The following is a 23,707-nucleotide window of genomic DNA, read 5'->3' as shown; positions in this document are numbered from 1 at the left end:
AATTGGGCCCCTAATTTGGTCTGGCGTTAACCATGACCTTTTGGGTTTATTAAAATTTTCTCTCTCTGTATCGTTTGGCTTCACTGTGAGTGACAGCATTCTGCCCTTTCACAAGGAGCATATCGTCACACAAAGTAGTTTTGTTCAGTGCCTATAACTAATGTGGCAGTGTGTGCTTTTTTGAGACCAAAAACGTTGACCAAAAACATTTTTTTGCTTTTGCCAATGTTTTTTATAACGGTGAGGTCCCGGCAGCTCACATCAATAATGTTTTACAAAAACCATGTCAAAACAAGTCACGCATTGAAAGCAAAGAATCATCAATCTTGCTTTCAAGCTTATACAACTATTTCCATCTAATCAGAGAGCATTCTGGGAGCATTATGCATAGCCTCATATTGCTAAACTTTGAAACTGTGAGTACACAATTTTATACTGGAACCACTGTCAGTAGCGCAGTCAGAATTTACATTTACTTAGAGCGCTCAACCTAATAAAGGCTTTAAATTAATGAACCATCAATACAAATTTGAACAACATTAACATATGCACACAAATATTAACTTAACTGCAGGCAGTGCCCTTCCCTGACCCTTAATGTGGTACTGCAAACTGGCAGACAAAGGGTGTGTGCTGCAGGGGCTTGCCGAAGGACAAAATATACATTAAAAATTGTGCCCTTGACCCCATACAATATGGCCTGGGCGTCGGGCTATAGGAATTCCACATCCCTGATGATGGATATCTTTTAACACGTTTTAGGTTTGGTATCTTTCATCGTTTAATCAGCTACCCAATGATGAATGATTGGTCTATTAATCTTAGCCCTTGTTCTTGTGACAATATCTCCCCTCAAACTACCATCCACGCAATTTTATTTTGTAAATACTACGGTAAGGAAAGATGAAGATGAATTGTGCCCCTATTGAAGATGGGTGGGATGGAGGCAATGCCGCCCTGCCTTTCTATACCTGCAGTTGCTGGATAGTGTGTATTGTATTGGTGTCATGAGCGGCTTTCTAAAGAACAACTTAAAAGCTAGGAAAAGCATAAATAGCTAAAATGTTAATGTAGATGAATTTGTCTGAACTATTAGTTGATGGGTTGCCCTGTTCTCTATGTATTAATATTATCAGTTTAGCATGTTTTTATGTAATGAACTGTGAAATATTTGTATATCTGCATTTATCGGTCTGCCTTTGTGATTTTAATGGTTAAAATTGAATAACTAAACACAAGGAAGGTCCTAGGGGTAAGTTTATCGACCTCAACTGTTAAATCCCCTACACAGAATTGACACCAACCAAAATTAACAGTGAGTCCAAGACCAGACAATGTACCCAAAATATAGCAACACCAGGGAGTAGTTTAATTATAAACAAGTTCCCATCAGTCCACCATCGAGACCGCCCTTCATCATCTGGGATCTTTTATGTTTATAAATAACACAAAGAGGGTAAAAAAACCTGGGCTGGCAGATAGCTAAGCCATGCACAGGAAAAACCGTAGTGTTATTATAGATGTGCGAAGAAAGCGTGTATACTCGGGGAACTGAAAAGCAGTGCAAAGAAAAAGTGTATGTGAAAGAGAGAAAGGCTCTAAAATTAGGTCGTGATCGGGAAAACAAGTTTAATAGACACCCTCACACTCCTAAATCAATAAAAACAGTGCAAAATTAGTGGTGTAACAAATGACCACTAAAAAAGGTGTAAGGTCGACATGTTTCTGCAGACAGTTGGAGTCTAGTGATCTCCTGCTGCTTCTTCAGGACCATTAGTGCTACTGCTGAATTAAAATAACAAAAACCATATCACCTGATGGTGTATGTGTGTTCATCTTCTCATCCCACGTGATGGGAAGGAACTGCCCCACCTCACCTGGCACGAGCTCAGGTAGTGGATGCACCGCACTATCCGTCGGTGCACCGGTCGTCCCTCTAAGCTCTCTCGAGTGTGAGGGTGTCTATTAAACTTGTTTTCCCGATCACGACCTAATTTTAGAGCCTTTCTCTCTTTCACATACACTTTTTCTTTGCACTGCTTTTCAGTTCCCCGAGTATACACACTTTCTTCGCACATCTATAATAACACTACGGTTTTTCCTGTGCATGGCTTAGCTATCTGCCAGCCCAGGTTTTTTTACCCTCTTTGTGTTATTTATAAACATAAAAGATCCCAGATGATGAAGGGCGGTCTCGATGGTGGACTGATGGGAACTTGTTTATAATTAAACTACTCCCTGGTGTTGCTATATTTTGGGTACATTGTCTGGTCTTGGACTCACTGTTAATTTTGGTTGGTGTTAAAATTGAATAAAGCATACTTTGATTTGATTTGAGCATGTCACTATTAGAGTGAGGGCTATTCAAAGAAAAGGGTTTCTTTCCATTCCCACCCGTAACAACGGGTTGGATACATTTCATTTGTTTCTCTTGTGAACTTTGTTCTGGAGCGCATCACCACTACACACGGAACCCCCATCCAATTGTGATTACTCTTTCGTTGCGTGCCCTAATTAAAGAGAAAGTAACTATCAAACTACCGAAGGGACATTGTAGTGGTAAAAAATATGTAAGACAGCTACATGGTCTACACTACACACATTTACCAAACACTATTGTGTAGATGTGTTAGCTCGTCAACAAGCTAATGTAGGCTAATCAGTACTTAAAACACTATTTTTAAAAAACTGCAACATCTACATGTTAGCCACAGCTTTGGGAGTATACTGCTTTGTAGTCTATGCAAAGTCTATGTGTATCTACAGCACACATGCCTTTAACTGATAATGCTACTTACCCAGTAAGCTTCCGTCTTGGCATGTAGAGCTGTAGGTTCACATGCGCCCACCCCTCCCCGGGTACCTGTAGTTGTTGCAGTTCTTCATTATAAATTTATACGCAGGGACATCCCTATACAACACTTACTCCATTCTCACCCTGTTGCGGGAAAACAATATAACAATGGAATCAATGTACATGCGCACTATCTCCGAAAGGAGGAGTCACCTTACCTCATGACTAGGAAAGACTTCTTCGAAGAAAAACAACTTGAAAACATCTGGACCCAACACTAGATGGCAGGAGTATACAAAGCATGTGAATCTACAGCTCTACGTGCCAAGAACCGATGCTTACTGGGTAAGTAACATTATCCTTTTTCCTTTACTTTGCAGATTCTGAACTCTGATCTCGCTTATCTGTTCGATCAGCTCCACCCCCTGTAATTACTCCCAGTCGTGCCTGGCCATGGGGCCTATCCAGTGTGAAATGATAAATGCTGAAAACACACACAAAATGGTTTAAAGTGAGCATGGCGCTGGAGGGGTTCTGTTCCTGTGCTGTGGGAGGAGGGCAGCAGCTTTCCCAACTCAGGGAGGAGAGCAGGAAGGACACAACCAGCACACACCGGAGAAGAGCTTGGCCATCTCCCTTGGTTGGAAAGGAGAGAGCAAGCAGTACAACAGTGTGGCAGTGATGGGAGAGCAAGAGCAAGGGACGGACACTATAACCAGGAGCAGGGAAAGGGGACACGTTAACATGATTTACAGCCCAGTTTACTGAAACTGCCCTCAGAGCTAGTGAAAACACGTGTGCTCCTGAGGACAGCCCATAAAAAGCGAAGAAAGTAATTCCCAAACTGATGTTAAAATGGTGGTGTGTGTGTGTGTGTTAGTGTGTGTGTTAGTGTGTGTGTGTGTGTGTGTGTTAGTGTTACTTGGTCCCTGCTCTCGGAGAGGGCTAATCGCAAGAAGAGGCATGACATGCTTGCCATGGACAAATCGGGAGAAAGAATAGGAGAGCGACTATGGAGCCAGCAAATAGGAAGCCTTTGGTCCCACAAAGTATATACAACATGTCTCGAAGAGACAGCGCAAGCCCTATCTATCCAAGACCTAACAAGGGCAGTGCTTCAGGAAGTCTAATCAGCAGCCATTTGCTAACAAAAGTGTTATTTGAATTTGTAAAGAGAGCCCTTTTACTAGCTCTTCCCTCACACCAGTGTTTGCATCCTGTGCCCTCAAGCCTCTAGAATGCAGGTAATACACTTCCACTGTCTGGGAAGCTGTCCTCACTTTCCCTTCTAGTGTCAGAGCAACCCAGCGGCATTTAAATGTATCCCACTCTGCTTCATAATTAATTCTTAGAGTTAAACCGGAGTATAAAGGCAGAATCTTTTTCAATGTGTACTTTATTTTACATGTATTTACTTGACACATGCGTCCAGCAATTATTTTTTCACTCTCAACCCTTGAGCTGATCAACTGACCTGGCTGGATCCATGCTCAATCCATGCTAGAGCAATGGAGAGATGGTTTACCTGATTCTAGTACCTATTACAGTTCCTAATATAGCATGGTCTTCACGAGTAAATGATGTGGTTTGTTTCTACATTCTTGTATCCTCAACTGCATACTGTTTCAGAAATATTCACTACATTCCTTAAATCTGGCATTAAATAACTGTCCTTTAATTAAAACTTCCCCTCCACCCTCTGCATGCCTCCTCTCTCTGAGCATAATCTACCGTGACACAACTCATTTAGAAGATCACTATCTGTCCTCCTTCACCTGAAAGTCGTACCTTTGCAACATAACGGTAGCTAGTTTTCCCAAACTCCTGTATTAATCCCATCAATCATGACCTTGAGCTCACCACCCGCAAATTATTGCAACAAACGACTATTACTTTAGTCCACCATAGAAACTGAAATGACTGCATTAAATATTCTATTCAAGCACACAAGACTAATCCCAGTGACTAATAGTAACCAATAACCCTGAACTAACCATTAACCTTGGGTTCTGGAACAGCATGCTGCCCGCATTAAAACGATTTGGCGCCTCGTCAATGGTAGTGTGCGCTATATAAATTCAATGGAGGGGAACAGGAATGACAATTCGCCAGCCCCCATTTTCCTTCAGTTACAAGAATTTAGAAGGTTTCCTCGGTTTAAGATTTCATACTTCTGCCATCTACCATCTCCACCACTTCCTAGATGTGTTCCAGAGAGCATTCAGTTATACTGTGGTGAACTAAGTCCCAAGAATTGATGAGATCTGGGGTTTACTTTTTTTTTTTTTATAAATTGCATACGTTGCAGGAATTAAGAGTTGGACTTGGTGTTATGGTCCTTTATTAGACTTTCCAAAAAAAGACAATCACTTTTTGCTCTGCTTTATATTTGCATCACAAATTGCAATGTCACTTTCTGATGTGTATGTGTTTGTGTTTATATTTCAGACAACAAGAAGTCACAGGCATCAGTTGGTGGTAAGTATTGGTGTTATAGTCAAATTTCCTATCATGAGTTTAGATGGCAGTGTTTGTGTTCATTGTGATCGTTATGCTTTAAAAAATCAATTTCATTTCCTCTATTTGCATTTGACATTTGTGTCCATACATAGTGCAGATGTGACAACTGTGACACCTTTCTCCTGTTACGAATATATTTTGTTCACTTGTTTTTATCATGCTGTTTTCCTCTGGTCTTGATGGTGATGTGTATTTAATGTTTACTCCAGTATTGGAACTTTCATAGATTCACATGCCTGAATCATTCCCCGTCGTCGAGACTGGACTCTCCGGTATATAAAAAAGCAGTGCTTAGTAGTATAGCAAACTGAAAAGAGGCCTAGGCCCATTTCCCTTTTGCAACCCATAGCCTTTGTTATGTAAAAAAGCCCAAACTTTTCCCTGAACCAATCAGAGCTCCTCACCCTCTAGAACACTCCTGAGAGAACCTTCTGCCTCTCAGATTTTTCTACCGCACGTTGTGCTAGGGAGTCTCCTTTGAGCTCTGCTCAAACTCTTTACTTCTACAGTATTTTGTCTTGAATTTGAGTTTTTTTTTACATCAACCATGTCTGAAAAAGAGAAAAGGATTATTTAGAGCTTGTTCAACCTGCTCCAAGAAGAGGCTTTATACAGATGACCCTCACAAGGACTGCATCTACTGTCTCTACCCAGACCATAAGGCAGCAGATTGTAAGGTATGTCGTACCTTTTCAAATAAGACCTTGAGAGATCGTGAGGGAAGGCTACTGATCTGGCTTCAGAAAGTCAAAGCCAGGAAGGAAATCCTCTCAAGTGAGAGTGAGGAGGAATCTGTGGCGTCTAAGATCTCAGAAGAGAAGTAGATCTCCTCAGACACATTCCTCAGTGGAAAGACCTGAGAAGGCCCTTAAAAAAAACACCCCAGGGTCTTCAGGGCGCAGTCCCTCAAAATCCCCTTCAGTCTCATCTAAGGGGAAGAAGGGATCTGCTGGTGAGGTGAAAGGAGCAAAATCCACCTCAGATCCACCACAGTCACCTCAGAAGATCAAGATAACCATCAAACAATCTTCTTCTGCGCCTTCTGAGGAGAAATCTACTCCGTCGACGGGACCGTCGACTAAAAAGGTGCCATCGACGACGACGAAAACACCTCCGTCGTCGACGAAGGAGAAGGCTGGTGAGAAATCAGCGTCGACGATTTCACCGTCGGCGAAGGCTTCGACGGCAGCGTCGACAACGGCAGTGTCGACGTGGACTGTGTCGACGACTGTAGCGTCGACGACATCGTCGACGAGGACTGCGTCGACGGTCACTACAACGTCGACGGTAGCGTCGACGACAATGACTTGGTCGACGACGGCGATGGGAATCTCGTCGACGGGCTCGTCGACGAGGGAAAAAACACCAGAAAAAGGGTTGGTGCCTTGGAGAAAACCTATAACACCCGAGGTTACATCTCCAAGCAAGGTCTTCCCATTGCTACCGTCTCACTTACTGGAGGAAGAAGATTCGGAGGAAGATGAGGAGTATGGTGTTGCCAGTAGCCCTTCGCAACTACAGGTCAAGTGCCAGGAATACGATTCCGAGGAAGAATATGGGGGTTACCAAGAACAACCCCAGGAACAACACAGATATAGACAACAGCAACGAGAGGAGATGACCAGTGTACCATCCTCTTTGTTGAAGGATCTCCAGGGAATGTTGGAGGATTATAGGAATAGATACCCAGCGGCTCCAGTCGCTCAACAGACCAGGGAGGCTACTCCACGTCCACGGTCGGTTCCAGGAACTCCGATTCGTAGGAGAGAGATTGTGCCGGAACCTACTGTTAGGTCACCACCACCAACAACACACCACGATACCTCCGATGAAGATCAGGAGGATGGTGAGATTGCGGACACAAATGCAGAATGGCATGATTATATCGCCCCATCACCTGCAACTCCTCCGCAGAGACCAGTGAGCTCTCCACCGGAGGACATTGGTGGTTTTCATAGTTTGATGGAGAGAGCCACTAAGAGGTTTGCACGGACCATGACAGAGGAGAAAACTGAATGTTTTCTATATGACTTTAAAGACTCGTATCGGAGATCTGTACGATCTCTACCCTTAGTGTCTCATGTCTGGAAGGAAGGATTGAAAGTTATGGAGACGCCAGCGATGGTAACACCGGTTCTGGCCAGACTGGATAAAAAATATAAAGCACCAGTCGATGCTCCAGCTTGCCTTTTAGGTCATCCCAAACCTGATTCTGTTATCACGCAGGCGGCACAACAGAAATCTAGAAACCCATCTGCTCCGATTGCAACACCTCCAGACAAGGAGGGTAGAAGGTTGGATAACGCAGGGAAGCGTTTCTCATTAATGTCTGCTCTGCTTGTAAGAGCAGCTAATGCCCTTGCAATATAGGGGAGGTATGACAGGCAGATGTGGTGCGACCTGTCTCCCTACGTTGACTTGGTGCCAGATCCAGAGAAGCAGGAGGCGAAGAAGATTCTCATGGAAGGAGAGAGGACTTAGGCAGAAGTCATAGACTGCGCTATGGATATAGCGACCACGGCTTTTAGATCACTGGGGGGAGCGGCTGTCCTGCACAGGCAAGGTTGGCTGCGAGCAACAGCATTTAGGCCGGAGGTACAAAACAAAATATTAGACCTCCCTTTCAATGGAGAAGAATTATTTGGGAAGCATATAGATGATATCCTGGAAAGTATCAAGAAGGATACTGATACGGCAAAGGCTCTGGGAACGCTGCAGTACAGAAAAACCCCTTTTCGTGGCTCCAGGGGTAGAGGTCAATCCTCGTAAAGAGGGGTATACCAACAAGGGAGATATTCATCTTCTTATCAGTCCTCATCGCAGCCGTACCGTCCGCAATATAACCAGCGTCAGTCAGGAGGATACACAAAATCAACTCCAAGAGGACGTGGTGGCCGAGGAAAGGACAACACACGTCGGCAATGACAACCTCCATCTTCCGGCTCTGTCAGATGCTCCCCTGGGTGGAAAGATTGCTCACCATCTTCAAAATTGGCGGAAAATAACAACGGACCAATGGGTCCTAAAAATTGTTCAATTCGGTCACACCCTAGAATTCCTTCAGACGCCCCCTTGTATGCCACCGATGCATCAGAGAGCCAACCATCTGCATCAACTCCGGCAGGAGATTCGGTCAATGCTCCGAAAGGGAGCAATAGAACCGGTACCGTAATCCCAGGAAAACAAGGGGTTTTACTCCCGGTTTTTTCTTATCAAGAAGAACAAACTCCAGTGGCGCCCCATTCTGGATCTCAGATCCTTAAACACCTATCTCAAGAAACAATCTTTCAGGATGGTATCCCTACAGGACATCCTTCCGTTATTGAACCCAGGAGATCATATGACCACATTGGACCTACAGGACGCGTATTTTCACGTGCCAATACATCCTGCACAAAAGTAAAGTAAAGTCCACATTTGTAAAGCGCACAATCACCCGTAAGGGTCTCTAGGCGCTGGGGGGCCGTCGGGAAGATTAAGCGAGCTATTGCCCAGAGTCACATGGTGCTGGGCTAACCTGCCGCCGGAGCCGGGGATCGAACCGTGGTCCCCAGATTCCAGCGTCAGTCGCCCTGGCCGTGGCGCCACACACAGGCAGTACCTTCGGTTCTGGGTAGCCGGAAGACATTACCAGTTCAAGGTGCTGCCATTCGGCTTGAAATCAGCGCCAAGAGTGTTCACGAAATGTCTGGCTCCAGTGGCGGCTGTGTTGAGGAAGCAAAGACATCAAATATTTCCGTACCTCGATGACTGATTAGTCAAGGCACCATCGAAGACACAAGCCAGAACGTCGACGCAAGCTTGCATAGACTTATTCGCCAATTTAGATTGACTCTAAACAAGGGAAAGTCAAACCTCCACCCATCAAGAGTGATTACTTTTCTGGGGGCAATATTGGACACGGAATGCACCAAAGCGTTTCCCTCCGAGGAAAGACCACTGAGGATTGTGTCCCTCTTCCAAGACTTGGGAAAAAGAAAGTCTCTTTCAGTCCGCAGGTACAAATCCTTACTGGGCACAATGTCCTCTTGTATTCCACTAGTACCTTGCTGCAGGCTACGGATGAGACCATGGCAAGAACAGATCGATCTCCAATGGCGTCAGGCGGAGGGATCCTTCGACGATACAATACAGGTGACACCAGTCATGCTGCAGGCAGCAAAGTGGTGGACGCAAAAGGCAAATGTGTCTCAAGGACTGACGTTTCTAGCAAGAGCAGCTCCGCTAGTGGTAACGACGGATGCGTTATTAGAAGGATGGGGAGCTTTCCTTCAGGACCTTCAGGTCAGCAGCCGTTGGAAGACAGAGGAGCAGCAATTACATATAAATCTGCTGGAACTCAGGGCGATTCGCTTGGCATTGCTGGCTTTTCTGCCAAGGATAAAAGGTGCGGTGGTGTTGATAAGAACAGGCAACACCACGGCGATGCATTATGTAAACAAGCAAGGGGGAACAAGATCACTCTCCCTGTCTCAGGAAGCCCAGGAAATATGGGAATGGGCTATTCAGCAGGGAATATCACTGACAGCAGAACACCTCCCGGGGGATCAAAACGTCAAGGCGGATACTCAGCAGGCTAAAATCGTCCTGCCACGAATGGGAGGTAGACCAAGAGATCCTGGACAGCATCTTTCGAAGATAGGGAACACCGATGGTAGACCTCTTCGCTACGAAGGAAAACAGAAAATGCCAGTACTTCGCAAGCTGGCTTCCCCAGAGGGGATCTTGGGGGAATGCGTTTTCCATGGGATGGTCCGGCATCTTTGCCTACGGTTTTCCTCCAATTCCTCTTCTCCCCCGCGTACTGGTGAAGATCAAGAAAGAACCGTGCAGGCTGATCCTAATTGCCCCGTGGTGGCCCAGACAGCACTGGTTCACGGAACTGCTGCTACTGTCGGAGGACCGTCCCGTTCAGTTGCGCCTGATTCCATCGCTTCTGACAATGTCCAAGGGGCAGGTGCGCCATCCGGACCCGAAATCCTTGCGATTAGCAGCCTTTCTCCTGAACACTGTGAGTTTAGCCATCTGAACATCTCACACGAATGTAGGGACATCCTATCCAAGGCCAGAGCGGAGAGTACCAACAAAACCTACAGGATGAAATGGAAGAGGTTTTGTCTGTGGTGTAAGAGAAATGGTGTTCACCCTCTTACTGCTGCACCTCATCAAATTATACCTTACATTCTGCTGTTAGCAAAGTCAGGATTAGCACACGCCTCCATCAAAGTGCATCTGGCTGCGATATCCCGCTACAGGAGGTCATCGTCAGGCCCATCTTTATGGTCCTCAAGGATTATCAAACGATTCATGAAAGGGATATTCAGAGTCTTTCCACCAGTTAAGCCTCCACCTCCTGTATGGAATCTGAATATTTTACTCTCTCAATTGATGAAGCCACCATTTGAACTGATACACAGGGCAGACCTGAAGTTCTTGTCCTGGAAGGTGGCTCTTCTCATTGCATTGACTTCTGCTAGAAGAGTAGGTGAGCTACAGGCGCTCACGATTCAGGAGCATTTTCTTGCAGTTTCAAGAGGATAAAATGATTCTCAGGACAAACCCGAAGTTCATTCCGAAGGTGCCAACTGATTTTCATTTGAACGAACCTTTGGTGCTGAAGCGTTTCTTTCCTCATCCATCAACAGCGGCAGAAAGAGTATTGCACTCGCTGGACGTTCAGAGATGTATGAAATTTTACTTGAAAGAGTCTAAGGCGTTTCGTAAGTCTTCCCAGTTAGTCGTCGCCTTCAGCGCACCCAGGAAAGGTTTCCCGCTGTCAAAGAGGGGAATTGCCAGATGGATTTCCAGTGCAATTGTCTACTGTCATCAAGCGGCTGGAAAGCCTTTGAATGCACAAGTTGATGCCCATTCCACGAAGGCAGTGGCCACATCCACTGCATTGTTTGGAGGAGTGCCAATCCAGGACATCTGCAGAGCAGCAACCTGGGCATCTACGCACACCTTCACCAGGCACTACTGCTTGGAGGCGGCCGCAGAATCTGATGCGGCGGTGGGAGAGGCGGTACTGCGGAATATCATCCAGTAACGGTGAGCCTTTCTTGCATCCCTCCTTCCATAATTTCTTGTGTTTACAAAGTCACATTTTATATAATTATGTATATATGTATATGAGATTATGCTTCATTCTCTAATGGTACTGCATGGTTATGTAATGTATCAGGAAAATGTGCTTTGTTTTTTCACTGCTCGCTATTCTGATTCAGGAATGTGAATCTATGAAAGTTCCAATACTGGAGTAAGAAAACAAGTTACTTACCTGTAACTTTAGTTCTCCAGTATTGGAATCTTTCATAGATTCACATGCACCCACCCTCCTCCCCTGAGAGGCTCACCTCTGATTTAGCACAAGAAGTGTGTTAAATGCACAAGTGCGCGAAAAATCTGAGGGGCAGAAGGTTCTCTCAGGAGTGTTCTAGAGGGTGAGGAGCTCTGATTGGTTCAGGGAAAAGTTTGGGCCTTTTTTACATAAAGGCTATGGGTTGCAAAAGGGAAATGGGCCTAGGTCTCTTTTCAGTTTGCTATACTACTAAGCACTGCTTTTTTATATACCGGAGACTCCCGTCTCGACGACGGGGAATGATTCAGGCATGTGAATCTATGAAAGATTCCTATACTGGAGAACTAAAGTTACAGGTAAGTAACTTGTTTTCTTCTAGTCTGTTTACTTAGAGACGTATGGGATACCCTTTATGTTCACTGTAAGAATTCTCATCATTGCTGTAATTTTTACACCTGAGGCAGCGTTATATGCCTGGTGTTTTTAAAAATGGTCAGCTCTGTTAGTCGATTTTGCATCTCAGTTCCCCTATCTACTCTTGCCTTACCTTTGCTTTCGCAGATCTGTTGCTCCCATGATACCCTTTCATTTTTCTATAATTTTACATTTGATCAGTGTTGAAGAATCCACTCTTTTGTGTCCACAAGGCATGTTCTGAACATTTACAATCAGGTATTGGTACGTGGTAGAAATCTTCTTGTTTGATAATCTGGGACATGGGTATGACGACTGTCTCACAGGCTTTGCAAACACTTGTTAGTGTTAGGGCCCCAAATCCTGCTTATCCATGTAATATCCTTGATCTGTGCATCGGAAGATATTTACTTGATGTGTCTACATGTGTATCCCTAGAGAACCTTGGTAACTCCCTCTCTCTCAGTGGTTTCAAAGCATACGTTAGTAGGCTGCAACTTCTAAAGGATTCGCAACAGGTACAGTGATGTCGGGTATAATTATGTATTACAATTGCACATAAGGTAATTTGAAGTTTAGTGAATAGAACATAATTATTCCTTGTTCAGATTTGTGTTTTTTTTTACTTTTATTTTTCAGTTTTGAAGAACAATGTAGAGGAAAAAATCAGTAAGCAGTGGTGCTTATGGTGGAAAATGAAGTGCACACTGTTCAATTTTTAGATTTTCAACAAACAATTCTGAGTACACTGGGCACACAGTACCCCAGAGGGAAAAACCATGCTCACCCTGCATGAATGCCACATACTGCAGCCTCAGTGATGTCGCTATCCGTTGAGGTAGTGTCCGTTTCCGGATATAGAAGTGTCACACAAGTCTCCCAGTCCGACAGGTCATCAGTCACCTTATCGTCTCCTCTGTTGAGCTTCATGTGGGTCCCCTCCTTCAAAGACCACTCCAGTACATGTTTCTGCCAGTGCGCTATCTCTGGCGCCCTTTGTCCCATCCAAGTGATAGCGATTCTTTGTCTGACCAATAATACCACCAGTTGTAAAAATGTATATTGCTTCTTCCTAGCTTTTGGCCATTTAACTTTGCCTAGGAGACAACATGGAGGTAAAAGGACTTTGTTCAAATGCGTGGTCCTTGTTATGTCAGCGACTACCTGTATTCAGTCTTGAACCAGATCGCATTGCCATGCTAAATGCAGAAAGTCGTCCCCACTGGCGCCGTTACGAGGACAACTATCTGTGCGGGTCGGTGTAATACGACACGTCCTTAGGATTAAGGTAAGTCCTATGAAGGAAGTTGTAGTATTTGAGCTTGAAGCAGGCGTTACACGAGACTGAATGGGTTAGTTAGCTAACTCGCGTCCAGTCCCTTTAGTCCAACAGGGTGTCTAATGATGTGCAAGCTTGGGGCAGTGTCCCAGCTGCTTCAGCACGAATAACCCTGTACAGCAGTGCTATTAGGTGGCAACCGAACCGCAGTTTAGTAAGAACCCAATCGTTTGAGTGGGGATGGACACTACAGGGTAAGTTGGCCAGATAACCTTAGTTATTTCTGCCAGGCCAGTATAGTGCAAGAGTGCAGAGTGTGACTTCTTGGGGGCCTCCTCGAAGGAGATGAAAGTCTCTCCAGGGTATAAATCCCCAAGGTAAGTGCACCCTTCCTCCTGCAACGCCTGAAAGTACATATTGTCCATTATCTGCCTGATCAGTTTTAATGTCCATACTACAAGTTCCCTGTGGAAAAAAAATGGTCCGGTTTCAAAACAGCCTGAACAAATCGATGCCAGATTAAGGCGATATGTCGGACTGTATACGGAAGTTCCTTCAAAATCCCGGCTTCCTCCATCAATAGCTCCATTAAACATTCTGCTGTCTCTACCATTTTTTTCCAGTTCTTACCCGGTCTAGCCATCGGGCCGCATCTTCAAGGTCACTCTTATAGTCGGCCCTCATAGAGTCTAACTGCTTAAAGTTCTTGGTTGGAAGGGACAAAGCGAGTTCTGTAGCACATACAGGCATCGTGGGAGGAGTAACATTTTGGCTATTGCTATTCTGACCATTAAGAAGAGCGGTAATGTGTTCCAGAAGGCCACGGATTTCCAAGAACCTGTGCACATTTAGGCATAGCTGTAGTGAACTGGTGTGAGCTACTTGAATGCCTAGATATTTAAATTGTGGCAATTTCTAGTGCAGGCCCAGAACCTGCAACTGATCCACCAGTGTGGGGACTAGTGAGGCGAGAGGCAATAGCAAGGACTTATTGCGATTCAGGCGGAGGCCCGAAAGATTACCAAATTCATCAAGCAACTGCAACAGCCGTGGCAAAGCAACCCTGGGTGAGGACAGATAAAACAGTGTTATCGGCATATAGCGAAATGACATGTTGAATCTCTCCAAGTTGTATGCCCCAGCCCTCATTGCTCTGCGTGCCCATATGGCCACTAGCTCTATTGCAAGCGCAAACAAGAGTGGCAATAATGGGGAACCCTGCCGTTTTCCCCGGCCCAGCGTCTACTCCTCGAGGGGCATTGCCCCACCCGCACTTATGCGCTCTGCTCTGCATAGAGGAGCCGGACCCATCCACAGAACCAAGGGACGAAACCCATGACATGCAATACCTGGATCAAGTAACCCCAGTCCACTGTGTCAAACCCTTGCTTCAGATCGACTGCAGTGAGCGCTAGCTCCTCTTCTTTTCATCGCTGTATTAGGCCTCGTGTAGGACATATGCCAGGCACCTGATGTTCATGTCGGAACGTCTCCCCCGAGCAACCATGACTATTAATGTCCACCCATTGCATGTGCCAGAACTCTCACAGCATCCCCGCCAGCCCAACATGGACTGGCTAGTACTCAATTTCTGATCAGCATTCCAGCCAGTCCTGCTAACCTCGAATATAACGTGACACGCTTGCCCACCCCGTCAACCAATGAGACTGAGCACACAGTCCAGCATCCTTAGGGTTAGACAATCTATTTTCCCTCAGTCCTGGGAACTCCCCAGTATAGTGGCATGCATACAACAAACATCCTGCTGGCTACCACTGCAATTGCACACTCTCCCAGCAATTGTTCAGGCAACCTTCAAACCACAGTCCTCTCAGTTATTAACCCTGTTCACACTGCTCCGTCCCCCCCCCCCCCCCCCCCCCCCCCCCCCATCCTCCGTGGCAACCATGGTATCGGGCACAAAGTCCTGCACCGGGCTGGTGGTGCCTATAACAGTTCCTTCTCATTGGGCTGTAGATCTGCTCTCTCAGTGACAGGCAAGTATATGGTGCTTAGCTGCATGATGCCATCCTCACTAATCGTAACCTTCCGGGGCCCAGGCGATGAGAATAAGGGCTGGTTGCCCGTGCTTGGCTGTAACCTTAAGATCTACGAGAGTGTCCCTCTCCCCCTCCCCCCCCACATGTCCGAGAGTGGCTGACTACCGGAAGAGAGCCTACAGGCTCGCAGCTGATTTCTAGCCATTCCCAAACATCCTCTAGTCATTAAAAAAATAGCTTTCTCCTGTTGTAAGTCTGAGTTTAGCTGCGTACCATAGCATGTACCGAAGATTTAAAGCACTCAACTTCTGCTTGACACTTAGGAAAGATTTACGCCGAGAAGGTTGACTTAGATAAAGACCACCACGATTTTATTTTTTTTAAATTTTATTTAGAGGTTTATAGAGCGCTAATGTGACCTGTTAGGGTATCAGAGCACTTTTCAGGGATAACACATTATATATAAGTTTGAAATAGGTGATAAAAATGGATAGGGATAGAAAGAAGCGACTACATCCAGGCATCACAGGGTATATACAATATTCAGAGCAGTGACGTGTGAGCAATATGCAGAGATATCCAGTATTTAGATTTGAGAACGTAATAAGTTAAAACAAAGGCAAGAGCAACAAAGCAGACCAGAACCTTGCAGAAAACAAAAAGCAATGCAGCAGAGCAGTGTGCACAATTGATGAGCTTTATGGGAGGAACTTGCCCATTAGGTAAGGTTTTAGCTTCCTTTTCTAAAGATTGATAGAGACTGTATTCTTCTGATGGAGGATGGCAGCGAGTACCCGATTCTTGGTGCATCCTAGAGAGGGCACAATTATAAGATTTTTCCTTACATAAACGGGGTGGCTGGAGCACAAGGTCTCTGGCATGCTGGGAGTTTCTGGCTCCTCCAGAAACCAAGATTTTCTGGGCAAGATGTATAAGGGAATTTGTGCATTATACAGGCTGGTTAAGTTGGATTCTGGCTTCAAAAGAAAGCCAGTTCAGCGCCTTCAGGCTCAGACAGAGATGTGGTCGAATTTTTTTTAGGGTGTTCAGAGTCTTGCTGCGGCATTGAGGTACGCTTTTAGGGGGTCCGTGGAGTTCTTGGGAAGGCCAGACAGGGTTGATCAACCGTATTCAATTCTGGAGATAACTAATGCCTGAACTATGGCTTTTAGGTCCGAAGCATTAAGGAAAGGTTTCAGTTTCCTCAAGTAGCTCAGGTGAAACATGGCAGTTTTGGCCATCGAGTTGATGTGGTCTTGCATATTCAGGTTGCTGTCAAGGGTTATACTGAGAGATTTGGCAGATTCCTCTATGGTCGGTGTGCAGTTTAGTGCTGTGATCGAATTAGTACATTCCAAAATGTCAGTAATACTTTTAGGGGGGGGGGGATGAGAAGGTACTCCGTTTTTTGTGTATTTAGTTTGAGCTGGTTGCTGGAGAGCCATTGAACAGTCCACTTCAGAGCCTCATTCAAACAGTTGATCTCCTCTAGTGATGAGATTTTGATGTAGATCTGAGTATCATCAGCATACATGTGGAAGGAGATGTTGGCGGTACAGAGTATTTCAGCTAATGGTTTGAGGTAGAAATTGCAGAGGGTTGGGGACAGAATTGAGCCTTGTTGGACTACGATTATTGGCGAAGGATCAGATATATTACCGTTTGCTAAAAATCTCTGGGAGCTGTTCCGGAGTAAGGATCAAAACCATTTGATGACGGTTCCTCCTAGTCCCTTCCTATGTTTGAGGTGTTCAAGTAGTTTCATGTGGGTGACTTTGTCGTATGCCGAGGATAAATCCAGTAGGATTAAGATATGTTTTGGGTTGGTCAAGGGCTTGAAGAGCGTCCTTTACAACATGGAGGATGGTGGTTTCCGTGCTGGGCCCAGGCCTGAAACCAGATTGGAATTCGTCTAACAGGTTGAAATTGGCGATGTATTGGCTCAGTTGAAGTTGCACACATTTCTCCACAAGTTTCGCAAGAAGTGGAATATTGGATATTGGTCTGAAACTATCTGGAGTAGTAGGATTCAAAGTGGTTATTTTTAGGTCGAGCCTGTCCCATTCCGCAGGAATGGATAGGATCGAATTCAAGTGCTCGATCGGCTAGTGAAACCACTGGCGTTTCTTCACAGTGCATGTGAGGTCACGTGGCCACAAAGCGGGTCACGTGACCACACAAGCACGCGCATCTCCCTAATCTGCCTGCCTCCCCTCGCTCGCATTCACGCCCCAGGCTCTCCCACCCCCATCCGGCTTCCCAGGTTCCCTCCTCGCTCGCTCGCATTCACTCCCCAGACTCTCCCACCCCCACCCGGCTTCCCTCCTCGCTCGCTCGCTCGCATTCACTCCCCAGGCTCTCCCACCCCCATCCGGCTTCCCGGCTTCCCTCCTCGCTCGCTCGCATTCACTCCCCGATTGATGCAAAACAAAAGAATTCGAAATAAAAACCTTTTTTTTTACTTTACAGCTGGCATCTGCCAGGCCGCGCAATGTCTTAAATTATTTTCAGCTGTCCTTTCCCTTAATCGCGCGCAAACACAGCCTTGCTCATCCGTGACTTCTCGAGCGCGCGCTTGGCCCGTTCCCTCCCACTCACTGGCATCTCGCCGACCCCCCACCAGGCTCACGCTTCTCCAGCGCGCCAAGAGCTTCACTTCAAAGGGATGCCTTATTCAAGTGCAGCGTTGACGATCGGAGCTGACACTCCCCAGCGCTGCCTCGTCGTCGTTGCGCTTACACTTTCAGTGCAGTCTTGTTCTTCTTAATCGCGCCATCGTCCCACATCAGCTCCCTGATCAGCCTTATGCCTGTTTCACAAGCGTGCATCCATTCCCCTAATCGCGGCCTCGTCCCTTTACTTTAACATGCTGAAAGCTAATCCTCCAGTGCCGCGATTGATGCAAAACAAAAGAATTCGAAATAAAAACCTTTTTTTTTACTTTACAGCTGGCATCTGCCAGGCCGCGCAATGCCTTAAATTATTTTCTGCTGTCCTTTCCCTTAGTCGCGTCATTGTCCCTTTACTTGAACATGCTGAAAGCTAATCCTCGATTTTTTTTATTAAACGTGTTTGAAAATGTGAACATTTTCAATAAGCACCTCTACTCGCGCTCTCTAAGTGCATTAAAACTATATATACCAATCCTGCCGAGCTTCTGTTAGTATCAGTGAATATTTCTACAGTCGGCTATTTTTGTGAAGTGGAATCCGTGAGTTGCAGGCTGAGCGGCATTATACACTAGTGCGCGTGTAAAGTGCTCCAATGCCTTTGAGTCGAGTTTGCGATATATAAATGGACTTCTGTTTTTAAATAAATAAAGGAACTCAAAGGAGATTAGTTGCTTATTCAAATTGCTTGAAAATGTGAAAAATGTTATAAGCACCTCTACTCACGCTCTCTTTGTGCCTTGAAACTAAATACAACAGTCCTGCCGCGCTTTTATTCCCTCCCCCACCACAGAGCGCGTATTTTCATTATTCATTTTTAGCCCATGCTACTCTTACATAAAAAAATGCCAACACCCTGCCATCTTAGTCAAACATTACCGGCTTGTTGTTTTTAAATATACATAGCGCGTGCATTTTGTACGGTCCAATGTAAATTGCTAAATGCACGCACTCTATATATTTAGAAAGAACGAGCATGGAAGGTTTAAGTAAGAACTAAACTATGTGTAAGCTGGAGAAAAGGCTAACTTTTGTGAACAATTAATCTTCCTCCACAAGCGCGGAAATCTTGCTTCTACAGCTCCTTCCTCTGCTGGGAATAGACAACAGGCGCCACAAGGCAGGCAGAGACATCCTCCTTGATGAATGCTTTTGAAATTTCACGTGTGAACACTAAACAGACCCGAGGCGACAGGAGAGCAGAAGGCACACAGACATCCTCCGTAATTGCTGTTTCCCCTCTGAAACCAATTAGTTGACGCTTAACGACAACCTTTTTGCTTAATCAAAAGCCTTTAAAAAAAAAAGAAAATACTGTCTTGAACAGTATTGTTTGCGTGCTCGATATATATTAAAACTTTGTTCGCCCAATGTCATAATTTCACACACGCACAATTGTTCCGGAAGGCTTCATAAAATTACAAAAAAGAGAAGTTGTATTTGTAAAATCACCTTGTGCACGGCTATGGTGTTTTGCAACAGTTGATTGATTCTAAACTCGCATTTATTTATGACGTCAAACCCTACAACTATATTACTATCATTGAATATTTCTACAGTCGGCTATTTATTGTTAGTGGAATACGTGCTTTGCAGGTTGAGCTGCATTATAAAGTGGTGCGTGTGTAAATGTACTTCTGTTTTGTTAAAAATAAATGGATTCAAAGGAGCTTATTTACGTATTCAAATTGCTATAAAATGTGACAATATCCTACGTAACTAAATACTTTTAAGGTCCCACAAGCGAGACCTATTGGCTATGCCAATGCCTGTTAAGATTGGGATGACTTTTTTTTTTTTTAATGTATTTTTATTGCAGAATCAGGAATAAACACAGCCAACAAACCAACCCAAGTACCAGCGGGTCCCATCAGACAGCAGTCCAGCAATGCAATACACAGCCGATTAGCCCACATCCCGGAGGCTGGGCGGCGCGTCAATAAAGCAGTTCGCTGGAGGCACCCTGGTACATGCCCAATGCCGGACACGGGTCAAGTACAGCACTTCGTTCCTGCTTTTATCCCAAAACAACCAACCACCTTCTCCCCACCCAATCCCCGGTCACTTCAATGTCACATCACAAAATCAACCCGACTATGTTCCTGGGTCAACCGGTTCCGGGAAGTCGCTGGCAACCCACCCCATCCCACAACTCCTACTCTAAGCCCTCCCCCAACTGCTGCTAACGCGGGTATCTCCAGGCCCCTCCTGCTCTAGGGTGACAGCCATCAGGAAGTTGTAACGAACAAGTGGTCACATGGAATCCTGACTCACAACTGATCGGTCTCATCACTGTCAGTTAAGTGGTCCCTCAATGCCTGCACCACCATCTCCCACGACCGTGCCAAATCCAAGCTCCTCTCATTACCCGTTCTAGTCGCCTGGCGCATCCGTGACACACTCTCACAGCCCGACCACTTCACCAACTCATTCCTCCACCTCCGTACAGACGGCCCCTCTTTAGACTTCCAATGCCAAGTGAGTTCTCGCTGCGCCAATATCAGTCCTAACCCAATGAATTTACTCGTCACCTTTGTCTTTTTGGTATGCGGGAACCACAGAAGCAGACACGTGGCCATGTCAAAGTCCACCTCCCGATCCGTGACAGCATTCAAGAGGTCCCCTACCTCGGCCCAGTAGTCACCCAACCTCGGGCAGCCCCACAGCATGTGGTCAAAATCCGCTCCGGGCTCCAAGCATCTCGGGCACATGGCGTCATGCACCTGGAAGTGGCGATGTAATCTCTCCGGGGTCAAATACGCCCTATGGAGCACAAAATAATGCACCTGTTGGAATCTCGCATTCCTCGTCTCTTTCCAGGCCCTGTGTAGCACCTGACCCCAAACAGCGTCCGGAAGGGGCTTACCGATGCTGGCTTCCCAACGCAACTTCAACTCAATCAACGGAGCTAGACCCTCGTTCAGCATCCTATTGTGAAGGCAAGTCACCGCCTTGACGGTGCCCGCAGCCATTACCACATATTGGCACACCTCCGACACCTCTGGTTCAGCCAATCCGCCCCCCCAGTGCCGCCGCAGAGCCGCGACCACCGCCGCATGCAGCAAGAAGGAACCATTCGGCAGGCCGAACTGCTCCTGCAACGTCTGGAACGGGGCCAACGTCCCATCCACATACAGGTCACCTACCATCAGCAAGCCCAGGTCCTCCCACTCCAACAATCTGGACCAATCACCCCCGTGCGGCAAAATAGTGAGCATACCTAGCGGGATCTCCGGGGCATACGGCCGGCGCTTCCCCGCCCTTTTCATATATCTATTCCAACACAGTCTGAGGGTCCACTCTTCCATCGTGACTTCCCTACTGGCCAGCCTCTGTTGCATCACAATGGACGACAAGACCTGCCGCTGAACGCCCACCCCTCGGCCAACCTCGGGCCCCCTGAATTCTCTAGCCACATTCTGCGTCAGGACCTGGAGCTGCGCCGCCAAATAGTATAACTCGTAATCGGGGACGGCCATCCCTCCCTCACACTTGGGTCTCAGCAGGGTGGTCAGTGCTACCCGTCTGCGACCATGGCCCCAGAGAAAACCAGTCACCATCGTCCTCAGCTCCCTGAATATGCCCTGCGGGATCCACACCGGCAACGTTCTAAAATAGTAGAGCAGTCTCGGGAGTGCCACCATTTTCAACAGCGCCACTCGGCCCAATACAGACAACGGGAGGGAGGCCCAGAAGTCCATACTACCTCTCAACGCTCTAATGCAGCGTCCCACATTCCCGTCAAGGAGGTCCGCTGTAGCATGGTAGATGCGTACCCCCAGGTACAGAAAACAAGATGGTTCCCACTTCACAGACCCCACGAGCTGTGGGCAGCGCGTGGCCTTCCGCAGCGGAAACACACAAGTTTTAGTCCAGTTCACCCTGAGGCCTGACAGCTCCCCAAACCTGCTCAACATATCCACCGCGCCTTCCAGAGCCTTTCCAGCGTCCGCGAGGTACAGCAATAGATCGTCAGCGTACAACGATATATAATGCGAGTCAAGGCCCTGCATGATCCCGTCGTAAGCAACTCCCAGCCTCGCCTGTGCAGCTAGGGGTTCCATCGCCAGAGCAAAGAGCAAAGGGGATAGCGAGCAGCCCTGCCTCGTACCCCTACACACCGGGTAAACCGAGGAGACCAGTGTCCCTAACCGCACCCGTGCTTTGGCCGATGAATAGAGCACTCTTGTCCAGCCTCGGAACCCGTCCCCGATCCCGAACTTCGCCAGCACACCATCTAGAAAATCCCACTCCAAACTATCAAACGCTTTCTCAATATCAACCGCCAGCACCACCGGGCCCGGATCCGACAAGGCAGCACTATCAATAACCCCGATCAGCCGACGGATATTCATCGAGGTACTCCTGGAGGGGATAAATCCCGCCTGATCCTTATGTACCAAAGAGGTCATCAATGGCAAGAGACGGGTGGCTAGGATACGGCTCAGAATCTTATAATCCACCGTCAACATAGACAACGGATGGAAAGAGGCGACATCCAAAGCATCCCTGCCCGGTTTTAGCAGGGGCACCACCAGCGCCTCTGTCATAGACTCAGGCAGTCGCCCCAGCTCCTTCGCCTCCACATATACAGCCTGCAGCCTGGGCGCTAGTACGTCGATAAATTTGGCATAGAACTCGATCGGCAGCCCATCCACCCCCGGGGTCTTATTCCGCGCCATGTGGCTAATCGCCCCTCTAATTTCGGCCAGGGTGACAGGGCCTCCTATATCCTGGGCGTCCTCCTCAACCAATACCGGTAGAGGAATCGGATCTAAGTAGTCGCCAATGGCCGTGGCCTCCACTTCAAGGTGGCTGGTATAGAGGCCCGTGTAGTAGGATTGAAAGCGCTCCAGGACCGCGGCCTGCGAGCAAACCACCACCCCGTCTCCCCTTCGTATACTCAGCACCGAACAACCCCTAGGGGTCGGATCAGCCAACTTCGCAAGGAGCGTGCCCACCTTATCACGTTCCTCGTGCACTTTCACCGCATACAACTTATAGTCATAGCACCGCAGTCTCTCAGTCTCATTCGCCACTGCCTCCTTAGCACGCAACAGGTTGTCCTGCAGCTCAGGCTTCTCCGGACGCCGCAGTTCCACTTCTCTCAGCACCGACTCCGCTTTCGCGAGATCAGCCAGCACGGCACCCCTCACAGTCAGAAACCGGCCCATACATACCCCTCTCACCACCACTTTCATCGCATCCCATTCATTCGCTCTGGTCGCCGTCGACCCAGCATTGACCGCGAAATAGTCGTCAACGCCTTGACGGACCGTATCGCAGAACGCTGGGTCCTCCAACGTCTCTGGACGGAGTCGCCACGTGGGGACCGCCGATCTCGCCAACTGCCACTGCACCGAAATCAGCAGCGGGTTATGGTCCGAGATGGTTCTAGTCAAGTACTCAGTGTGCCGCACCACCCTCGCCAAAGACTCACAACACAGCACCGAATCCAAACGAACATGCAGATCATGCAGCGCCGAGAAATAGGAGTAATCCCGGGTGTCGGGGTGCTGCGCCCTCCATACATCCACCAAACCCCACCTGTCCTGCCATTCCCGCCTACGAGTTGCAAGTCTGCGCACCGGGGAATCCACCAAAGGCGGGTGAGACCTGTCCAACTGCACATCCGTAATAGAATTAAAGTCCCCTGCCAGGAGGATAGGGCCTGCCAAGTAGCACGCCAGTGAGCGCGACAAGCTCTCGAAAAAGTGGGCCTGCTCAGCGTTG

The 23,707-nt window shown here is 47.1% G+C and overlaps 1 protein-coding gene across 2 annotated transcripts in view; it reads left to right on the top strand.

The window, feature by feature from the left end:
* The window catches only part of MED15 (mediator complex subunit 15), an 800,982-nt gene that overhangs the window by 152,880 nt on the left and 624,395 nt on the right, over window positions 1-23,707 (top strand). For both annotated transcript variants that reach the window (XM_078667783.1, XM_078667782.1), the window contains exon 4: window positions 5,243-5,272. In XM_078667783.1, coding sequence (XP_078523909.1) covers window positions 5,243-5,272 — 30 coding nt within the window. The remainder of the gene's footprint in view (window positions 1-5,242; window positions 5,273-23,707) is intronic.

This window comes from Lissotriton helveticus, chromosome 11, assembly GCF_964261635.1.
Source record: "Lissotriton helveticus chromosome 11, aLisHel1.1, whole genome shotgun sequence".
In the NCBI taxonomy this organism is placed as follows: Eukaryota; Metazoa; Chordata; class Amphibia; order Caudata; family Salamandridae; genus Lissotriton; species Lissotriton helveticus.
Note: the sequence above shows the minus strand (reverse complement) of the source record. Positions and strands in the feature narration are given on the sequence as shown.